This window comes from Amphiprion ocellaris, chromosome 7 (assembly GCF_022539595.1).
Source record: "Amphiprion ocellaris isolate individual 3 ecotype Okinawa chromosome 7, ASM2253959v1, whole genome shotgun sequence".
NCBI classification, from domain to species: Eukaryota; Metazoa; Chordata; class Actinopteri; family Pomacentridae; genus Amphiprion; species Amphiprion ocellaris.
In genome coordinates, this window is record NC_072772.1 from 20,263,937 (window position 1) to 20,285,581 (window position 21,645).

Below are 21,645 nucleotides of genomic sequence, written 5' to 3' on the forward strand. Positions count from 1 at the left end.
GTGGAATGTCTGTGAAGTCATCGACCGTAAATGTTCAAATGGATCATAGAAAACCAAAACTGAAATACATTGGTTAATGTCTGCAACAGAGAAGAGATTGTTAAAGTGTTTTTTCTGTTAAATCTATGTTGATTTATTCAGTGTAGTCTTGTGTTTGCTTATGCAAGTGGCATTTCACTAATTTTACACAAGATTTACATGGTAGTGGGAGCACTAGTCAACCTGTGACAACAGTGAAGCAGAGTTTTGTGTGGTTTTAGGGGCTCTATCTAAAATCTGAGAGAATAATCCTAATAGTGTCATCTGGGTTGGGTTATCTTGCATTGTGCATGAAGCTTTAAAGGAAGCAGAAATTTTGTGTTTAAAAGCTGGGAGGGTGGTGTTTAAGAGATGTGGCATTAGGCAGGGATTGTATAATGTCAGGCAACATGGAGTTGTTCTGTGGGAAATGTAGTCTGAGTTACCAGATGTTGAATGTGAGTATAACCCTGCCATTTTCACAGCGTATTTCTCCCTTTCTGCTATCTATGTGTTGCTGTTTTTAAACTTCCCTTCACTATGGGAAATAACATCAACAAGCTTAGAGTTCACTGCCTATCTGCTGAAAATGGCAGGTTTTTAGTAAAGATTTAGGTCGTGCAATAAGGCATGCTTGTTTGGTTCTTTCAGGGAATTTGTCATCTCAATGACAGTGGTTGCTTCCCAGTGGGATTCTGTTTTGAATACATCTCTGGTGAATGCCCCAGCTTTGTGTCAGTGCAACTTTAAAATGGTGCAATATTATTTTACCAGCAGCACTGCAGAGACCTAACTGCAAGTTTTGGTGACCTGCTTGGCTCCTTGTGCCTAGATCAGTGAGCTTCAATATAGGCCCAATTAGTCTGAGATGTGTTTGTAATGCCTATAAATTTTGGACCCAAAACAGTACTCTGGATGGTTCTCCACCACTGGAACTTTTTTTGGTGGACCTTGTTACCACCATAGCCAACACAGTAGCTCTGTGGCAGGTACAGACTAACATCACAGATTGCAGGTCAGTGAATTGCATACAGAAAGAGGAATTACTGAAGGCTTGCAGAAGCAGAAGCTGAGAAATGAGTGTGTGCAAGCGCATTCTACGTATTACTTCCAGGTAACCATGTATGATGAGTGCTATAGCATTTGCAGAGTATATTGAAATCTGCAGGTCATTGACTCATAAAGATTGTGACCCATGTACCTTTTTCTTTTATTTATCCAAGCAGTAAGAGTGTTTAGTTTTCAGCACAGATGGTGTTTTTTCTTCAGATTTTCAGTAAACACATATTTTACAAGTTGCACTGGGTACAGTAAGACTACCTCAAGTGTGAACAGTGATCAACTAATAGTAGACAACCCTCTATAGGTGACATGATAGCCAACTTCTAAAGCAGCCCTGTCTTTCCCTTAGCAGGTCATGGGAGTCCATGCAGAGGCTTATGCAACAGTTGAAGGAGTGTGTTTCACCACTGGTGGTGCTGGTGGCTGGATGTCCTCAATGCTGCATGTCAGACCAGCTCAAATAACGGGACTCTGTGTGATTAGGGGGTTGGGTGTGGATACCTTGACTCAACCCCTTTAAAACATAGATTCCTGACTATTCTCAATATATATTTTTTTTATTTTCATGTGTCCTGCAGTCTAATTTGTGTGGCGCTATGAAAGGAGTTGTTGAAGAAACCAACAATTTTTCAGTGCTTCTCAGTAAAGCTTTCCCTCAAACACCTAAAGTTTTTATTCATGTGTTCCCCGATGACTGGAGTAAAGCCTGAGAGGCAGTGGAGGTTGCTAGTCTGAGACTCTCTTTTAGCCCTGAGATTGTTTACTCAGCATTTCGTCTCCCAGCCAGCCCCTCTTAGCCTGACAATCTTTCTGTCTGTGGATGAGCCTGTGGACTATTGTGTGTCACCCTTATATTGTCTTTTCTTACCTTAACATATATTGCTGCCGTTCTTTAAGCTCTGCTTCACTTTACTGTGGATGGGCCTGCCATCAATGTCAGTTAGTGCTTTTCTAAGGCAGGGATTTCATCTGGCTGTATGGAAACCCTCACTCAGTTAAAGTCCACTGTGTGTTTGTCTTCTTTTGTTTTTGTGTAGGTAGAGTCATGGTAACAGTGGTGATTACAACCATTTCTGCAGCGTGATTTCCTGTTCAAAAAAAGAAAAAGTACACCCTGAATCATTATGACTCAGGCTTTTTACGCTGCTGCTTCTCTCTGTGTGACTGAGAGTGTGTATCAAAGAAAGGAGGTGTATGTGTGCGTGTGTGTCTGTAATAATGTAGGCTTCTTTTATAAATACCAAACATGTCGCTATTGTGAGGACTAGACTATACAACTTAAGGAGCTTTATTACATTGGAATCAGGAAATGACCCTTGAGTCAACTGGGTGATAGTATTTGATAAAACAAACTCGTCACCCAGTTTCAGTCATAAACTGCATTATGTCAGGCAATTATGTGTCACATGTCGCGGTATCAGACTGAGTTCCGAGAAAATTGTAGAGCTGGAGGAGTAGCAAAAATTATTAATGGATGTTTGCCAGCGGATGCAAAATGGTAAAGATTTCTTCTAGGAATGGTCACTGAATTTGAGAAGAGTTTAATTGTGGTTGGATGCATTGATTTAATATATTAGATTAGCATCATTGCCACATGAAATGGTCGGTTTATTGTCCAGGCATGCCCCACATATTGTTGTTTGTCAGTGATTATATGAAATTGTAGCAGTGCAAGTTAGTGAATCTCCTACAAACTCCACTTTCAGCCCCACAAGATAATTGCGTTTCCTTCAAAAGTTTGCCCTTTTTTCATAGATTATTATCCCCTTTGCTCTCTTCTCGATGAATGGAATATACATGAACCTTTTTCTTATTTTCTTTTTACCTCTGTTCACCACAGTTAGCCAAGACGTTTCTCACTTTCCAAATATTTATTAATGTTATGTTGTGATGCTGCACGTTTTTGAGTGACAATGTAGTGGTATGTGAATGAGAGGATATTGAAAAAGGCGAATTATCAATGAACTTGCTAAAAAGATTTATTTTGAGGGTAAGAGTAGCTAATGTTGCACTGCCATGTTTTGTCCCAAAAAGATCAGTTTATATTCTAAGACCTCTTAATAAATGTTACACTAATGGAGATTGTTAAAAATACTGTTTTTTGTTCATGATAAATATAGATCTGAAAATAATAACAAGAAAAGTAAGTATTTTGATTGTTGATGGCATCTCTTTAAAATAAAAACAATGTGACACTTGCTTATTTCACTTTGTATAGTTAAATATTTTTTGGGTTGGGGCTGGTTGCACAAAACAGGACATATTACTTTTCACCACATGCACTGTTGGGTGTAAGGACTGTTTTACAAATGTTTTACCTTAATGTAAATGTTCAAATTGCGGACTTGTTATATGCTGTTACTTGTTCTTCTCAGTGTTGTACCAGACCTTTTTATCTCTCTGTTCGATATGCCACATAGTGACTTAATTGGTTTAAACAGGTTGTCTTAGATCCTGTGAACTATTTGAAATGTGCTACAAGCCAATATATGCTCATGTTAACAAGGTTTCTCTTTCTGTCTGCCTTTTAGGAAAAAAACCTTCCTCAGTTAACCACACTAGGGACCTAAGAAGATTCATAAATGTAAGTGTAACAGTCACCTTTGATTATTACCAGGAAGTAATAAATTGTGGAACTCAATATCTTCTCTCCACACCAGAAAGGTGGAGGGATTCTTTTATTTCCCCCAAGTAAACCTCTACCCTTTCTCTCTGGCTTCATGTCAGAATGAGCACCCTGATCGCTTTGTTGAACTCCCTGCTCGTAACATTTACATATCACTCTAAACAGAGCACAAGTCTGAACTGCATACAGTCACATTACTGGGTACGCACACAAAGATTGCGATGTACAGATGTACAACGTTGTGAAGTGTAGTTGACAACAGAATAGTCTATAAGGTCAAGCTACGTTGTTACAGCTACGGCCTACTCCCAGAGGAGGCTGACAGTTAACGCTACTTCTAAACCTGTTCATTCTGTACTGTCTCTGTCTCACTTGTCTGCCTTACTGGATGTAGGTTGTGGATACAAGCCTGCTCTTGGCGACCATTTTAATCAGCACCCACAAAAACGTTTGTTGACCATTTATTGCAGAATATATTTGATGCTCTACTTTGACTCTGATGCAGCCTCTTCTCCCTCTCTACAGTCACTCTGTGGCCTCACCAACAACTTTATCAGATTATCACCAATCACAACTATTGTTTACACAGAGAGCACATTTGCAGAGCGCAGTAGCTCCGGTGAATTGGCTGTGTTGACTTGTAGGTGTTAACAAGTGGTGCACCTGAAACTTAATTTTCTGATGGTGTAAGGTTACAGCTGTTGCAAAGAGGTTTGCTGTCCTTGTTAGCCTGTGGCTAATGTTATCTGGAGTACCCTAACGTCTTTTTAGAGTCAGTCTAACTTTAACAACTTGCTCTAACTGATAGACACATCCCTCTAGCAGAGACACAACCTGCAACAACTGAACAAGAAGTACAGCTATCTCCCCAAATCAGAACGTTAGCTGCTTACACAGTGACAGAGGTTATGCCAATGGATTGTGGCTAAGTTAGGAGGAAGCCGCAGATTACCCTAAAGCTGTGTCTATAAAACAGTAAAACAATAACTAATAAAGCCTTAAGGTCTGTGCCTTAGTATGCAAAAAAAGTCACAGAACAGTAAAAGATTAACGAAACAGAGAGGAACAGCAGACAAAACTGCAGAAGACAAACTGTTACTGATCATCTGAGCTGTTCATATTTTTCCTCCTGTTCTGTTCACTTTCAGAGCACAGGAAGTTTAACTTTCAGAACACAGAACAGCAGGGATTTAGTTATTTGGTTCAAAACTCTGTCTTAATTTATTGTCATTTTTTTCCAACTGAATGTTTCTATTTGTGGTTGAAGAATATTCTTAAAAGTGAATAATGACAGGTTTTTCTTACCTTTTCTTTGTACTGACGATTACTTAATATCTGTTCAAGTTGGAGCTTTTAATTCTGATATAGTGTTGGACAGTTTAATGTAGCACATTGTGTAATATTTTATTTTCTAAGTTAAACCACCGTTTCACTCAGCTCTTCTTCTGTTGCTGTCCACAGTGCTCTGATCATTTCCATCATCACAACATTCTTGTATACAAAGTTAGTGATTAGTTCAAAGCAATGTTCTTGCAGAGTGCTCCTCAAGAATGTTAGTTTATAATTTATTTTATCTTAATTCTGTTCTTAATTTGGTTTGTTTTTCTCTCTAAAAGTACTAATTAGAGTACTGTTAAAGTACTGGATCAATAAATAGTATTGATAAGAGTAGTAGTACTGTTAAGATCTTACCGTTACCTATCCCTAATCTGCATGTTACCGTTTTCTGTACCCTCCTGGCAGCAACCTACCCCACTGAAGATTTAAGTTGCAGTCAGGCAGCCCTGCTATTTTTTTGATGGATTATCTGTTTTAATCACAGTGCCTGTCTCCCTGCATGCAAATGTTCCACCAAAACAATTCCAACCATCACTATTTTGAGGGAACGCTGAAGCTGCCCACCATGACATTGGCTGGTCTAAAGAAATACAGAATGATAGTGTGGTGCAGCCAGACCATTATGTTCTACAAAATGGGTTGGCAAAGAGAGACCACCATGTCTACTATGTCTGCGGTGTGTAAGTCCAAATGAAGCCGTGTGGAACTAATGAATGTAAAAGTGACCTTTGTCTGAATGACAGAATGCCGTCACTTTAATAGACTGATGAAACTCGCAGTGTTCTACATCCCATCTCTGAAAAGGCCTAATATGTACCACATTTCACTCTGTCTCCTTTGCTACCTATTGTATTACTTAGTCACCCATTAAGCTTTACCATTGTGCCACTGAATGTTCTTCTCAAATTCATGATAATTTTCAGAAGAACCTACCAATCTAACCATTCTGTCTGCTCTTTTGTCAGATTTGTGCACAGGCCCAACTCTGCCTCCCCATGCAGAACTCCATGAAATGAATAAAGCACCACAGCCTATAACAGGACCCCCCTCCACCCCCCATCCTGCCCCCTCCCCTGGCCTTTCACAGGTAATGTACTCTGTTTCGTCGCTCTCTGTATTGGCCCTTGAAGGGTGTGGTGCTCTAGCCCACTTAAGTTTCTCAAAGAAAAAGGGCTGTTGTTGCAGTGTTTGTTGTGCAGATAATGAAAAGCAGATCGTACAGCAATGTTTCCTCGCTGCTGGAGAATGTTTGCAACAGCTGCAAGCTGTTCTTTGGTAAAACTCTCTACCGTGTTGCAGAAAGTCCCATAACACTGTCTTTGTACTCCATAGTGATTGTCAGTTAACTACAGCCACATTTGCAGCTGATACTAGGTCCATTTCTGGTCTTGCCAACATATTGTCTGTTGGCAGTATAGCTTGCAGCATTTTCACTGTATTTATCCAGTCCAAAATGTGGTGCTTTCTGTTCATTAAAGTAGACTTAAATCAACTTAAGAGAGATTTTCACTCTGTTTAAAAAGACATCAGATGCACCGAAAGAAAACACCTTTTTGCCCTTTGTCTGTGCCGAATTATCATATATATGAAAAGATGCATTAATAAAGGCTGAATATTGTGAACTTTTACGTTTTGTGCGGTTGTCTTTTCACTCCAGTCTTCTACTGCTGTTATCACTCCCTGTCTCTTGCAGCCCTCATTCCCCCCTGGGCAGCCCCCTTCTGTTGTGTTTGCCACCCCACCACCTCCACAAATGAACCCAACGCCACAGCCCCGACAGGTAGGTGTGCTCAATTCTCACCCACCTCACTGCACACCTGCAGTGTGCAGATAACTGCCTAATTCTGAAAACAATTACTTACTCACTCACATATTTAAAACAGTATCTTTTTATTTCACTAAATTCTGTGGTGCAGAATTTCTTCTTTTTCTACACAAATTATTACGTTAATTTATTTGGTGCAGTGTTGATCTTTGTTTAATTTCTAAAAGTCAACTTTCGATGAGTACAGACAAAGCAATCAGGATAAAAAAAAGTTGGAATGAACAGTTAAGAGCTTCCTGCTGCAAATGTTTCCGTGTGCAAGTTTGGCAACACTATTGCTCCCTTGTGCTATCTGAAATCTTCCCTGTGAAAAGTATAGTTCACAATATCCTAAATCCATCTGTGGGTTTCTTAGAATGCCTGCATGTCTGTTTGCCTGCCTCTCACCAGTTCTGCACCATTTTAACTGCCAGTGTCAGTATGGCCTCTCACAACATTCTAGTTTATACCTGCAATAATATTCATCTTGGGCGATCTATCCACAAGTGGACAGCCTGACATTTCCATTTGCAAAAGAACAAATTAATTGTTGTTTTTAAATAACTGGCCTAGTCTACTGGAAATGTAAAAAAAATAAGATACACTGTACAGACTGGGTCAATTCCTCAGTTTGTTTCAGGCAAATTGAATCACCAAACATATTGTATATGCTTGTAATATATGTCTGTGAATCTTTCAGATGTCATGGACAAAACCATTTTTCATAATGTAAGAACAAGAGTGAATACGTACTTATACTTACATATAGGGTGTCAGTTGAGTAGGAGGTCCTTCAGTGGGGCCCAAGACACATTCAAGCACACACCGCTAAAAGAATGTGGTCATATGTGACCCACGACACCTCAGAATGTGGTCTGACTGATCAGATCTCAGTGTGTCTTGAGTGCGTTCACACCTGTAGTTCAAACTGTCTACTTGTTATGGGATCACCCACGATGCATTTGAGTGCCAGGTGTGAATAAGGCAGAACTGTAACATCTTATGGTGTTACATGCTCACATTGACTTTCTCTTTGTAATTTGAACTCTTACTATTGCCCCTCAATACAAGCAGCTCCAGCTGCATTTGTTGTGATTTTTAACAGCTGGAGTCATAACTTGAGTTCCAGTTTTTGATGTTTCATTTGACGTATTATTTGCTATTATTTATCATCTTCAGGGAGTCTGCTGGATTTATCTGTATGTGTTTCTTACAGTTTCACTCATTTCTGAAATAACATTATAAAGTGAAAATAAATTGTTAAGCTAAAGCTACTTGCGTAAAACACATCCAAACCAATCAATAGAAGGCGATCAATGTGTGGTTGATTTTTAGACACCAAGTTTCTGTTTCACAGCTGGAAAGCAGCAACTGAACAACAGTTTAGTATTACAAGTGCAGTTGCAAAGGTGCAGAACTGAAGGAACCTATTAATAGAGGCTGAAATATGGGCCATGAGCTTTTGTCTATAACCTCTGTCCTGTCTGCCTCTCCTTCTCTAGTTTGCCCCAGGGCCCCGGCCTATACACCAACAGGTACTAACAGCACAACTGACTAACATGAGCTGGGGCGGGTCAATTTTCTGTCTTTTAATACCTTGTTGGAACATTGGTGAAGGCTGGTGTGGTCTGACTAATAACTAAATACATTAGAATCGACATCCTTAATGATAATGTTTCATAAATTAGCAACTCCAGTTTTTATAGAATCTTTACAAACTTGACACATGATTAATGGCGGAGAATATTAGTTATCAGTAGTACATATTGAACATTATGTCATACTATTTCAGAACCATTTTCATTTAATACTTAATTTCCTGTTGTCGGAACCTATTTAGGCATTCTATTCTATGTGAATTAGTTGTAGTTAAATAAAAAAATGAGCTTAAAACAGACCTGAAAAGAATGTTTTAACAGTCTGCATTAAAATGTTATGACAAAATGATCAGTTTGTTATAAAACAATATAAAAAACTAACAAAGAAACATCAGCACCAGGCTGTGTGGGTGATTACTGCCCATCTTCCCTTGGTGGTTTCTGGGTGTAAGTCTGCATCTTGTTCAAAAGCAAGTAGAAGACCTAGTTCAGTGGGATTCACTGTTGTGCTTGTTCTCTGCATGCTGCTTGTTAATTCACTGCTTGGCTCAGAACGGATGGTTTCTGAGTGCTTTGCTCAAACTGATTGTGGTGCTTTCTTTTTCTCAATCCTTCTCTTCCCACCCTCTTCTCGCTTCCATTTGATGTGTCTGTGTGTGATCTATGTTTGTGCTGCTGAAGGGAAGCTTCAGGTCGCTACAGGTAACTCAGTTTTCTCTTTCTTCCAGTTTTTTCTCACCCTCTTGAGGAGTGCATATGTGTGTGTCTAATATTTGGCAGTGTTGTGCTTTGTTGGCTTAGTGTCATTTTGCTGGCTACGACGGTTAGCTCCCAGGCCAGCAGCAGAATGTCAATGAGGAGGCTCTGAATGAACCAGCATTAGCTGCTTTATCTCTGCTGGCAGGCAGGACCAATATGTTTCCAGTTGGAGTCTAGCCACAGATTCATGGACAAACTATGAGCCTAGCTATTAGGCTGGACAAGCTAGCTTTACTTGGTCAAGATTAAAAATCATGCAAGGGCATTTTGTTTATGTCAGAGGTTTCGGAAAGGTAACTAATAATTTTCTTATTTGTCTGCATCTCCTTTATTTCTGTCCCCTTTCTCTTCCTATATTTTTCTGTCGCCTCCCCCTTTGTCGTCTCCATTTGTTCTCTGTTCTCAATCACTGTTTTTCCTCACCTTCTTTGTCTGTCACCACCTTTCTTCTCAATCTTCGTACCCTCCGTGCTTCTCCTTTGTCGTCTACCTGGGTTTGCTTGGCTGTCTCTTCCCTCTCTAGCCCTACTACACCAACAGGGCCAGCCTGCCTCCCAGCAGCGGGCCTCGGGGCGTCCCACCCAGCAGTGCCCCTCGGCCTGTGACACCCACCCACGTCTACCAGGCGGGCCCTGGCTCCCAAATGATGATGATCCCCCAGCAACAGTTGCCCTTCCCCAGCTCACCACAGGGACCCGCCTACTTCATACCAGGACAGGTAGGGGGCCACAAATTCATGTTTTCAGCAAGTGATGCAGCAATAATCAGATGGTAGAAGCTGTTGAAGCAACAAGGCAAAGAACCAGTGCACAAATTTCACAAGTTTATTATTTTTAAAAGTGTGAAACTGTTTTCTTTTTGTGCAGTAATTTCTGTTTCTAAACACTGCATTCACAAAATCTCATTTAGTGACTTAAACTGCCCTAAGATGTGTATGGTGAAGAGAAGAAAAATGATCTTTCTGTGAAGCAAACTAATCGTGTATATATCTGTAATATCTCATCTATTCCATGTTCCCTTTTGTTTTTTGCCCTTAGTACCGGTCACCGACCTATGTGGCCACACCACAGCAATACCCAGTCCCAGGAGGAACCCCGGGCTTCTACCCAGGCACCAGCCCCGCTGAATATGGTACTTATGGTAAGAGGCTCTGCCTAGGGCCTCATCTGTGCCACTTATACACAGACACACAGCAAGGCTTTTAATGACACCATGATAAGTTCACCAGTTGCTGAGAAAAAAACATTATGACTCTGAGTTGTCGCATCTAAACAACAAAACATGGCATAACACTTGTTAATGTAAGGAAAACACTTTAACATAGTTCAAATACTATAGTAAGCTAACAGGACATGGAATGGAAACAGGGAGGGACAATTTAACCAATATCAGTAGTGATTACAGTTGACTAACTTAACCGTCTTTCTATAATCATTTCATTGTGTCGCGTCTAAAGTTTTTTCTTGACATTCATGTTCGGCAGCCTTTTTCTTTATTCAGTTTGTCTCCATATATCTATGTTTACAGAAAAGCAACAGACTTTCGTTGATCAACCTCAGACTTCTGATTTTGTTACTAAATGCTGCCATGTCCATCTCAAGTTGTTGTTCATCTCTATCTCAAGCCAGCCTCAAAAGGCTTGTCATTGCCTTTGCATCTCCCTGCTGAGGACCCTTCTGCTTATCATGAAATGAGAAGTAAAAGACCAGGTTCAGAGGCAGGAATGAAACTCATTGTCTCTGATGAAAATTTGTATCTGATCATACAGACATTGAGCTGTTCTGCTTTAAAGAAGAGGAAGTAGCAGGATGTTTTTTTTAATTGAAGGTTTTTGTGTAAGCTCCTCAGACCTAAAGGGCAATGGCATCTCTCTAGGCAGTCAGCTGTGCAGTGACATTCAGCAGCCATCCAGGAAGACATCAGCATAGAGCACTTTCTCTCAACCAGCGTAGACCGTATGACCATAATGAAATGCAGCAACGAGCCATGCAGTGTTGTCAGTCATGGGTGTGGCTGCATTCTGCAAAGTTGTAGAAGTTGTTGACTGTCATTGTCAAAGCAGGTGAAGTGAAATGGGCATACCATAGCATAATTAATAGATGCTTTGAGTGTTACATATTAATATTATATATGGAACACTATGATGTTTCTATGATAAACTGAAAGAATGCAGTTCTTATTGTACGTGCAAGTGATGTGATCTTTTCTCTACTTTGTTTATTCATTCATTCCAAACAAACTACTATCATATGTTGTGGCATTACCTCACATTTCTTGCTAAGCACAGCAGCACTACAGACATACTGTATTTGCTGCTGATCACATGTGTTGCCACACCCTCTAGAGGTGACTGTGTGTCAGTACAAGACAGGAACTGATGATGCACTGAAACAAACTTGCTGACCCCCTGTAGCAGGCATTTGAACTATGTGTTGTCTTTGCTGAACTGTAGCTCATCACCAATACAATGTAGAGGCCTGAATGCAAACCTGTGAAAACACAATTCTTCCTGTGAGACTGCGTGTCCTGCACTGTATGTTGTGCACTGTACACGATTTACACAATGCCTTTGCACACTCTGCATCTGTGTATACATGTTTTAAAAAATGCAGCTACACATGAAGAATGTGAATTTTTACTCCACCAAGGAGCACGGTGGAGTTATGTGACGGTCAGCGTTCATGAATCTGTCTGTTAGCAACATTACTCAATAACAGACGAACGAATTTGGATGAAATTTTCAGGAAAGGTCAGAAATGACACAAGGACCACGTCATTAGATTTTGGCAGTGATGCGGCTTATAGTCTAGAGCCACGAATTTGTTAAAAATTTCCCATTGCAAGATAGCGGCACAGAGTGGTTGTATCTATGACAACAAGTGCACACTACGTCAGCAGCCTGCTGGTCACGATTGTGATCCTACTACAAATCCACCGGGACTCATCCATCAGAAATGATCCAAGAAACAATTGATTAAATTGCAGGGGTGTTTCCAAGACCCATCAATTCCTGCCACCCGCTACATATTTAGGTTGCAAGATTCAGTATCCTTATGTAACGTACACGTGCATAACACATGCCTGTGCTCAGCGCAAGGCCATTTTTTCTTTAAAGATTTCATCCATCGGAAGTGATACAAACACTGGGCAGCCTTGGCAGAGTACTGTGCTCTCTGAGTGCTTTTCTTGTTAGTAATGCTATAATTTTTACTGTTTTTGCAGATTCTCATTTTGGTATGCACAAACCTCAGTTTACTTTTTTCACTTTGCAAGAAGATTTGTCTGCACAAAATGTGTAAATGGGAGTGTAACTGGATTACGGTGTGCCTGGAAAGAAAGAATCGTGTAGAAAATGTGTCAGTTGTCCTAAATTTACTGTGTGTGCTGACACTGCATTTAGAAGCCGTTTGAGGATGTCTTACCAGATCTTGTTGACCATTGAGCTGAGCGCAAAGAGTTTCACTTTCACTTCATGGATTGGAATTAGACCAGAAATTCAACTTTGTTTTACCAATTGCATCACGATCATGTCACAGATCTTTTCACATTGGAATCATATGAGTACTTCTTCTCCAACAGACAGTAACATTAGAAAAGTCCAATCTCTTGTTTTCCTGTATTTTAACATATTTTCACTAAGCTTGTCACTTTTGTTTTCTAAATATCGCACCAATACTGCATTATGCATTATGTTAAGAAGGCTGATTTTGACCTTCACCTTTAGAAAAATGTGAACATGAGGATACACCATTTGATAAATTTCAGATTGCCGACACGAGAATTATTTCTATCATGTTGCATTGTTGAGGATTCACAACTTTTCTCAACTGCCTCAGGGGCATGAGACAGTAAAAAGTGTCACCTTATACCTTTGATTATCCAACACCCACAAAAAGCGTCTTTAGTTCTGAATCATTTATGTTATGTATCCTTAACTAAATTTTTCATTGTAGACCTAGATTCTAGACAATATTCAAATGCTCTCTACTTTGAATAAGATAGAACCACTTAGTTATAAATCTACACACTAAACCACCTGCCGAGCAATGTGTAGGTCCCAAATGTGCTGCTAAAACAGCTCTGACCTGTCTGGGCATGGACAGGGCATGGACACGGTATCTTTGGAGGTCTCCAGTGGTGCCTGGTACTGGCATGTTGGCAGCGGTCCTTTTGGGTCCTGTGGGTTGTGGGTTTGGGCCTCTGTGGGCTGGGCTTGTTCTGGCACATCCTGCAGGTGCTCCATCAGATTGGGATCCGTGGAATTCGGACGGCCAGCACCTGGGCTCTTTGTTGTGCTCCTCCAGCTGTTCCAGTTTTATGGGTTGAGTGGGGAGCATTGTGGGTTGAGTGGGAGCCTACAGCTGTCAGAGATTGCAACAATGTTTTAGTGGGTGAAGCTGTTCAAGATGTTAAAGCAACATTACTCAAACACAGACTAACTGATTTGGATGAAATTTTCAGAGGAGGTCAGAAATTAAATTTTGGCAGTGATGTGGCTTATAGTCTGGATCCACAGATTTGTTAAAGATTTCTGTATCAATGCAAGATAGCGGCACGGCATCACTGTAACTATGACAACCAGTGAACACTATGTCAGCTGCCTGCTGATGATCACATGATTGTGACCCTACTACAAATTGACTGCTGCAGACTTATCTGGACTTATCTGTCGGAAATGATATAAGGAACAATTGATTAAATTGTGGGGGTGTTTCTGAGTCCCATCAATTCCCGCTACATATTAAGGTCACACAATTCGTTATCTGTACATAACGTACACGTGCATAACACACGCCTGTGCTCAGCGCAAGGTCATTTTGTTTGTAGGTACATCTATATTAAATGGCCACATTCTGTGTTGTCGCGATATCTGACCATCAATAACTAATAAACAAATGCTGCATTTCTAACAAAAAAAAAAATGCTGCATTTCTGACAGTGTCATATTGGGGAATGAACAGCCTTGACGGAGTACCGCGCTCTTTACAGTACAGTGCTTTTTGAGTTATCTGCTTTAATGTTGTATTTTCACACTACATTCAGTTTACATTACAAACATTAATGTTGTGGATGTTTGTATAAATATTCAGTGGGATTAGTTTAACTCTAATATTAATTTAGAGAGACTTTACAAAGGAAAGTTATTCACCTCTGAAATACTTTCTAAGTTTTTCATATAGCAGCTCACCACAGGCACAGAGGATGTCACGCTTTCTTTATTCGTGTAACAGCCTGATTCAGTGCTAATTAAGTGGCTCTCTGTTAGCTGTCCCATTCAGTAATTTTCTTCACTGCCACAGGCTACTGGTGATATGACTAAGCTACGTTGCAGTTTGGGCTCCCTATTTTGTATGTTTGCACAAAAAACAATCCCCCATGGGTTTAGGTGGAGGGTGTGTGTCACATTGGACAATCTGAGTGGAGAGTCACATGGCGTGTCATGACATCAGATGGTGCATGACCTTACAAAACTAGTCAAGTGAGACATGACTCCCAAACTCTGCTCTCTGATGGGTTTGGCCAATGTTTGTTTTGCAAGGAGGTCTGGACAACTGAGGGTATGTAGTGAAGGCAAGAAAGTATGAAACTATGCTCATCATAAAATTCTGGTAACTGCATAGTAACAATCCCAGAATATAATTTCACCATCCCCTCTAGGGCTCTGAGTGGTGCAGTCTGTGACCACTGAGTCCTTTTCTAGCAGTCAGGTAAAACACGCACACATACTCAGTGGTGACGGAGTGTAGCGACTATTTTTAAGACTCCCACCCGCCAAGAGTGAGTCTTGCTTAACTCATGCCACGTACATGCACACAGCCCACCCTCTTTGCTGTGGGCTCCGATGTCCTGACCAGCTCAGATCCGATAACCTGTCCATGGTGAACAGGCAAGGGAGTCTTCAGGCAAATCAGAGCCAGTCCGAATGGCACAATCTAACAGTTCAGCCTGCCTGCCAGTGTACTGTAGAGGGGGGAAACGGAGGGAGGGAGGAATCAGGAAGGTCAGAGGGAGGAGCAAAACTGAGACACGCTGGAAGAGGGAGGGCTGAGCATTAAAAGAAATCATTCTGAGAGGGCACCTGTAGAGAGGACAGGAACAAGTTAGAGAGGGGGTTTGAAAAGAGACCCCCTCTCCATTTTCTGTCCACACACAGTTTGGCATTCAGCATGGGGAACCGTGGGTCTCAAGAGCAGCAGGACTCTGATGGTAGGTGTCATCTAGACAGCGTGCCTCTTTGCAGCCCTCTCCTCCCATTCCAAACTTCTGCGCTTTGTGAGTCATATCTCCAGTCTCTTATTTACTGTATTGGGACACCGTCCAAGAAAAGTTCTCACTCCATTTTCTGGTTTCGAGAATGCTCCTCTTCTCCCTCTCTCTGTCCTTCTCTCATCGTCTTCCCTCCCTTTCCCTCTCGCACACGCGCTTCCCCCAGCCGGTGTGGGTTTTTGACTATATTTAGGCTGTGCTGCTCCTGGTCAACAATGCAGACTCAGTAATGTGAGTTAGACTGAAATGCATGCAGAAGGGGAGAGAGGCAGAGCAGGAGCCAGCTACTGCCAGGGCTGAAAGAGGGGCCTCTTCGAGCTTCACTTTCCACCTTTTACCTCAGTACTTTGAAAGAGGGCTACAACTGGTTCTGAACTGTAACTGCGGCCGGTTACAAGGCCAGGTAATGTCACTGTTGGATGTCTTGTTGACATTATTGACCAGATTGTTTAAAAGAAGTTGTTTCATCGTGTGGTAATTTTTTATTATAGAAGGTTGCACGGGTAGTAGCTTTAATGACAAATTTGTAAATGTATTAAATATTTATGGCCTTAAGAGATAAGAGGCAGCAGTGGATGGCAGAGCGGAGGTAGAGACTGCTGTGTCATGGACTGAAGGCCTACCTAGGAGTTCTTCCAGGTGCCATGTCTGCTGGAGTTAGCTGGTGCATACTGGAATATGTTAATAGTTGAAGTTACTAATATTATTTATTGGCAGTGAGGTTTTTTTTTAAAGAGTGGTGGAAATGAAGCAGTTGTGGTCTTTTTTTGAGCCACTTAATACTTGACTTCAGCCACCTCTTAGGCTGTATGTAGACATGGGACAGATAAGTATAGACTTAAAAAAGAGTAGTCAGTTAACCAATCAGTAGATCTTTAGACAGCTTTTCTGATAATTTAAAAAAAGCGAAAATGCCAATCATTGGCTGTTTTCAAGCACTGAAATGTAATATTCTTTGTCATATATGACACCATATTGCATTTCTGTGTAGTTAGTTGGATAAAGCATGCAGCCTATATTGTCACATTGAGATGTGACAAAGTATAGTCACCATTTCCTACTATTTTATTGACAAAACAATGAATCTAGTAATTGAAAACATAGATAAATCAACAGCTGTTAGTGAAAACTCTTCATATATGTAAATTTTTGCTCAAGAAAACTGATGTGACCATTTAAGTTGTGTTTAACGTAAGAGATAAGTAGCAAGTCGTGTCAAGAAAGCAGCTATGCAGTTGTACAGGTCTGATGCAAGGCCTAGTTTTGCCAGTGTGCTCTGACTATATGACTGGTGTAAATGAAAAATATTTCATATTGTTTTGTATTCTGGGATACTGGCATTGTTTGTACAAAACATTTATGCTAGGGACTGAATGATGTGTAGTTCTCAGAGCCAATATTGATGTGTAGCAATAAAGTACACAGATAATTGAAATTTGGGACCGGTATACATTTACATTAAAAATTCTCATTTTGGTGAGAATTTATAATAACACAAAACTTCAAAACTTGAAAAGCCATTTTCATTTATGTTTTACATATATTTAATTTATAGAGGACTTTTAGGCATTTTTCACTTTCATTGTTAAGGTATTTGGCATGCATTCAACCAATCAGACAGTGTTGTAGCTGAGTCACACCTTGAACACAGAAGGTGACTACGCACAGAAACAGGTGGCTACGACAGAGATCAAGTAGTGTATTTTTTAAGTTAATCAAGTCTAGAATCACTGAAAGAAATATTGGTGTTAATTATCAGTAAACTGCTGATTATTGGATCAAGTTATCAGCCAGGCAGATGATGGATCACCTGGACTTTTATTACAGTGTTTAGCAATGTCACTGATGATTTGGTTAGACAGTCTTTATAGGGTTTGAACCATCTGTGTTTGTTCTTTTGTGTCCTTAACATCTTTTAGTACAGTTATTTAGTCACTTTTTTATTCCCTAATTAATGCAACTTCATTCACTGGGCAAAGAATTGCAACAAAATCCATGAAATGCTGCAGCGATGTTCCTTTTAAGATGCTTACAGAAATAATGACATGAGCTTAATTTTAACTCTAATTGAATAGTATTTTCACAGATTGGAAGTGCATTTGAGGCTCGAAGTGCAGCAAATCTTCATTTGGCAGTAAAAAGACTTTAGTCCTTAAAAGAGTACATTTACCTCACTGTGATGATATTATAGGTTTCAGTGAATATAAAACTGCAGCTGTTGTACTGTAGATCATTAAAGAACTCAAGCCTTCACATTTTACATGCAGCTTTTCTAAGTGCTTTAAGGTGGCCTAACAGGACTTTAAGAACATTAGTGGTGTAGACAGTAAGGTCATTGTGGAACCAGAGGCTTGGGATTTTTTGACTGAATATGTCTGTACATCCTGTGGCCATCAGGCTGATATGTTTGTGCCAAGTTGCAGCTCCAGGATTAAGTCAGTATGTGTTGGTTTACATTCTTCTTTCTGTCTGATCCACAGCAGGGGCCTACTACCCTGCACAGCCTCAGTTCACCCCCTCGGTGCCGGCGGCGCCGGTCATTATGAACCCTGCCCCTCAACAACAGCAACCACCACCTCAGCCTCCCCAACACATCCCCACCAAACGGGAACGCAAACAGGTACAGTCAGCATTCCTTTACACAAAACATGATTCACTAAACTGGCTCATTGTAGCTTTGAAAATGCCTCTCTGGTTCACGATGTCCACATTACCGGCTGTATTACTTATAGTTCCCCCAAAATTCCACTTCATTTCTAATCTATAATTATTTTATTAGCTGAATAAACCAAGAACACACTTTTTACATTGTTCAACTTCATTGAACATGGACATAAAGGAACAGTTTGCCTAAAACAGGAAATTTTGTAGCAAAATACTTTAACTTGTCTGATATTTTTATGTTAATTCCATCTGAATACATCATATCTGTGTTTAGTACTCATGAGAAAATTCCAGGCCAATAAGTTTAGTGTTACTCAGATTGTTTAGACTTCTCTAGGTAATATTGCAGACTGTTCCTGATAATTTTACTGGCTCTTGCATGATGGAGAAAGGTTTGATCCCTGCATCGTATTTTGTCAGAATGCAGCAGGCGGCTGTCACTGACAACAAGCATAATACCATCCCCATGCAGAAGACTTAATGCAAAAGACATTTACACTCATCTGTGGGGGACGTTCATGAAGAGGAAATGAGATGCATGAAGTTGAAATATGATATATAGTATTCCTTTTTAATAGAGGTATTAACACCTAAAGAGAGTATATGAATGCAGTCTTTCCCGCATGATCACTGTGGCACATGGGAAAATATTTGGACTTGTAAGTGCACAAGTCAGTGGTTTTTCTTTATGTTTTATGCACTACAAGCCTATTTGAGCGCATTTGTTAGCATTTAAAAAAAAAAAAACATAGCATTTTAAACTATACACATCTGAGTAGTTTAGGTTGGCACAGGACTTCACTAGATTACTTTACAGATTAAAAATTTTATAGCTTCACATTTCTCTTTGAAATTGAATTAGATGGTGTGTTGAAAGCAGATCTGAGATGAGTGTAAGAGCTTTTCATTGCCGTGTGATTTTTACACTAAGAAGTCCTTGCGAAAATATGCTTTACCCACTAAAGGGGAACTCCACCTGTATTGCACATGGACAGGTACTTTCACATATCTTGTAGAGTACACGTGTTAAGGTGAAAAAATTATATACAGCTTTTTGTATCTCTGCAGGGAAAGTTGGAGTTAGGAAGAAGTGAGCTTCCTTTATTTGTGTTTAGGCTTAAGGCTACCTCAGCTGCTACTAGAACATCCATCTCTGACCAAACTTTTGGTCTGTAATGTAGATGACAGGCTTGTCCGAGTTAGATGTCTTTCTTTATCGCGTCCATTGTACCTACAGCAGTCTTAGAGTAGTGCAATGTTAAATCTGCTGACTAATGTTTAATCTTTAACCCTTTGTACCCCAAGCACTTTCTGAGTGTGTTTTTTTTCTGTAATTTTCTGTGTCTAGTTTGTTTTCACAGCCTCTACAAACCAGGCCGTTTTAACACTACTCTGATTATACATTCAGCACATTCAGTGAAATACACTACCCTTCAAAAGTTTGGGGTCACTTAGAAATTTCCTTATTTTTGAAAGCAAAGCAGTTTTTATTTCAGTGAAGATAACATTAAATGAATCATAAATCCAGTCTAGACATTGTTAATGTGGTAAATGACTACTCTGGCTGGAAATGGCTGATTTTTAATGGAATATCTACATAGAGGTACAGAGGAACATTTCCAGCAACCATCACTCCTGTGTTCTAATGCTACATTGTGTTAGCTAATGGTGTTGAAAGGCTGATTGATGATTAGAAAACCTTTGTGCAATTATGTTAGCACATGAGTGAAAGTGTGAGTTTTCATGGAAAACATGAAATTGTCTGGGTGACCCAAAACTTTTGAATGGTCGTGTATATTTGTAAACTACTCTGAGAAGAGTAGGAGCGAGTGCAAAAGTTTTTTGTGTGTGTTTTTACAGAATTTGGTAATTCTTTCTGTTTTTCAGTTTCTTGCTCTGTTAATTGTGTGGTTTTGACATTTTCTTTAAAGATAGCATGTCTTCAAAAACCCACCGGTTTAGGGTTCAGAGGGTTAAATGATTCTAAACTGAGCTGCAGTTAAAATGCTGCTTTCAGAATGTAGGTTTAAAAACTCAGAAAGTTTTAGAAATGTATGCCACAGTGATGTAATGCTGCAGGTTTTCAGATCTCATTAGAGATCACATCTGTCCAGTTACCAAATGGTATAAATAGATAATTTGCTAAATGTTGATTGGGCATTAGAGTCAGTGCAGGCAGAAAATAAGAGGAGGAATGTGGGCAGTGATTGTTATACATTGACCTTTTTCAGTGCAGAAATTACAGCTCCCTTGCAGTGATATTAACAAATATTACAATTTTTGCTCCAGTGGCAACAATAACTCCGCTTGGTGTGTTGTAATCTCTCTGAAGATGGTTCTAGAGTCATTTATGAGTCTGGACGCTGAGTTCAGCTTACAGATTGAAACAGATAGTGGTGAACTTGACCTTAACTTGCTGTGCCTTAATCTGCTGTACGACATATTCCCTGGTTCTACAGTATGTCTAGTGTTTCCTCCGCTCTCTAAGATGGCCCTCGCCTGGTATGTGGTAGCTGTCCATGAACTGAAGCCCCAGTTTGTGCCTCTCATGTAATCATCGTTTTAATATTTGAGACTGTGGTAGCAGTGGTTATGATTGAGTTTAAAGTATATGCAACTGCTTCTCCACGACCCATACTGTATGGTCTCTGTCTCGCACACATTATTGCAAACTAAAGATAACAGATCAGGAGTCATGGGAGAAACTGAACCACAAAACTGCTTTAGTGAGTGGTGGCTGTGCTTTGGTCTTATGTAAAGGCTTCCTTGTGTGCTGAAGTACACACTACAGGCTTTGCATTCTTGGTCGTTGGGAGTGATGCACTTTGAGAGAGCAGGTAGTTTTGGTGTCTTGCAAGGAAGACATCAACAGAAATAGCACTGTTCTATGGACCATCTGTGATCTTCCATTTACAGGCATTGCACATGTAATACCACAGTTCTATTTTGCTGCCAGAAAGTACACCGACTTTATGTAGTTGCATGTTACAATATTGAGTATTTTCTAGCCTGTGGCCGTCATGTTTAACTGCTCAATCTACTCAGTTTTTGCCCTTTTTGTGTAAGTGACATGCAGGAACTGTAGCTTTGTAAATTGTCCTTTTTTTTCTACTTTCCTACTCTCTTGCTGTCCCTCTCAACGTGTGTCAAAGAGAAAATGCAGAGGGGAGGGGGTTGAAGGACATGTCAGCACATAGCTCAGCTCCACGTGGCCACCGGTCTCCTCCCCTTTCTGAGCCGGAAGGGCTAACCAGCCAGCCTTCCTCTGCTGCTGTGGCATCCCCCCTCCTCCTCCAGGGCTGATTTCCTCTACTTTCTAAAAGCCTGAAAAAAATCCGAGGAGTGACTTGGGCCTAGTGGATGACAGAACAGAGAGAGAGAGAGAGAGAGAATGAGGAAAGGGGGGAGTTTCTTCTGCTCGCTGCAGCTCATTTGATAATGATAATTTTTTTTTCCTGGAAACCCTCCCATTCCCCCAACCGTGCCCCTCCTTCACTCTCCGGCCCCTT

The 21,645-nt window shown here is 40.4% G+C and overlaps 1 protein-coding gene across 8 annotated transcripts in view; it reads left to right on the forward strand.

Moving 5' to 3' along the window:
- Nucleotides 1-21,645, forward strand: part of LOC111577109 (eukaryotic translation initiation factor 4 gamma 1-like) — a 44,173-nt gene that overhangs the window by 2,401 nt on the left and 20,127 nt on the right. For 2 of the 8 annotated variants that reach the window (XM_023283203.3, XM_023283206.3), the window contains exons 2-9: nt 3,612-3,664; nt 6,010-6,131; nt 6,738-6,824; nt 8,351-8,383; nt 9,128-9,148; nt 9,729-9,923; nt 10,243-10,345; nt 17,953-18,092. In XM_023283203.3, coding sequence (XP_023138971.2) covers nt 6,057-6,131; nt 6,738-6,824; nt 8,351-8,383; nt 9,128-9,148; nt 9,729-9,923; nt 10,243-10,345; nt 17,953-18,092 — 654 coding nt within the window. In that variant the 5' untranslated portion in view covers nt 3,612-3,664; nt 6,010-6,056. Of the gene's footprint in view, nt 1-3,611; nt 3,665-6,009; nt 6,132-6,737; nt 6,825-8,350; nt 8,384-9,127; nt 9,149-9,728; nt 9,924-10,242; nt 10,346-15,257; nt 15,413-15,718; nt 15,876-17,952; nt 18,093-21,645 lie in introns of those variants that run through there. The other 6 variants (XM_023283207.3, XM_023283208.3, XM_035954215.2 and 3 more) reach the window with 6 other exon arrangements.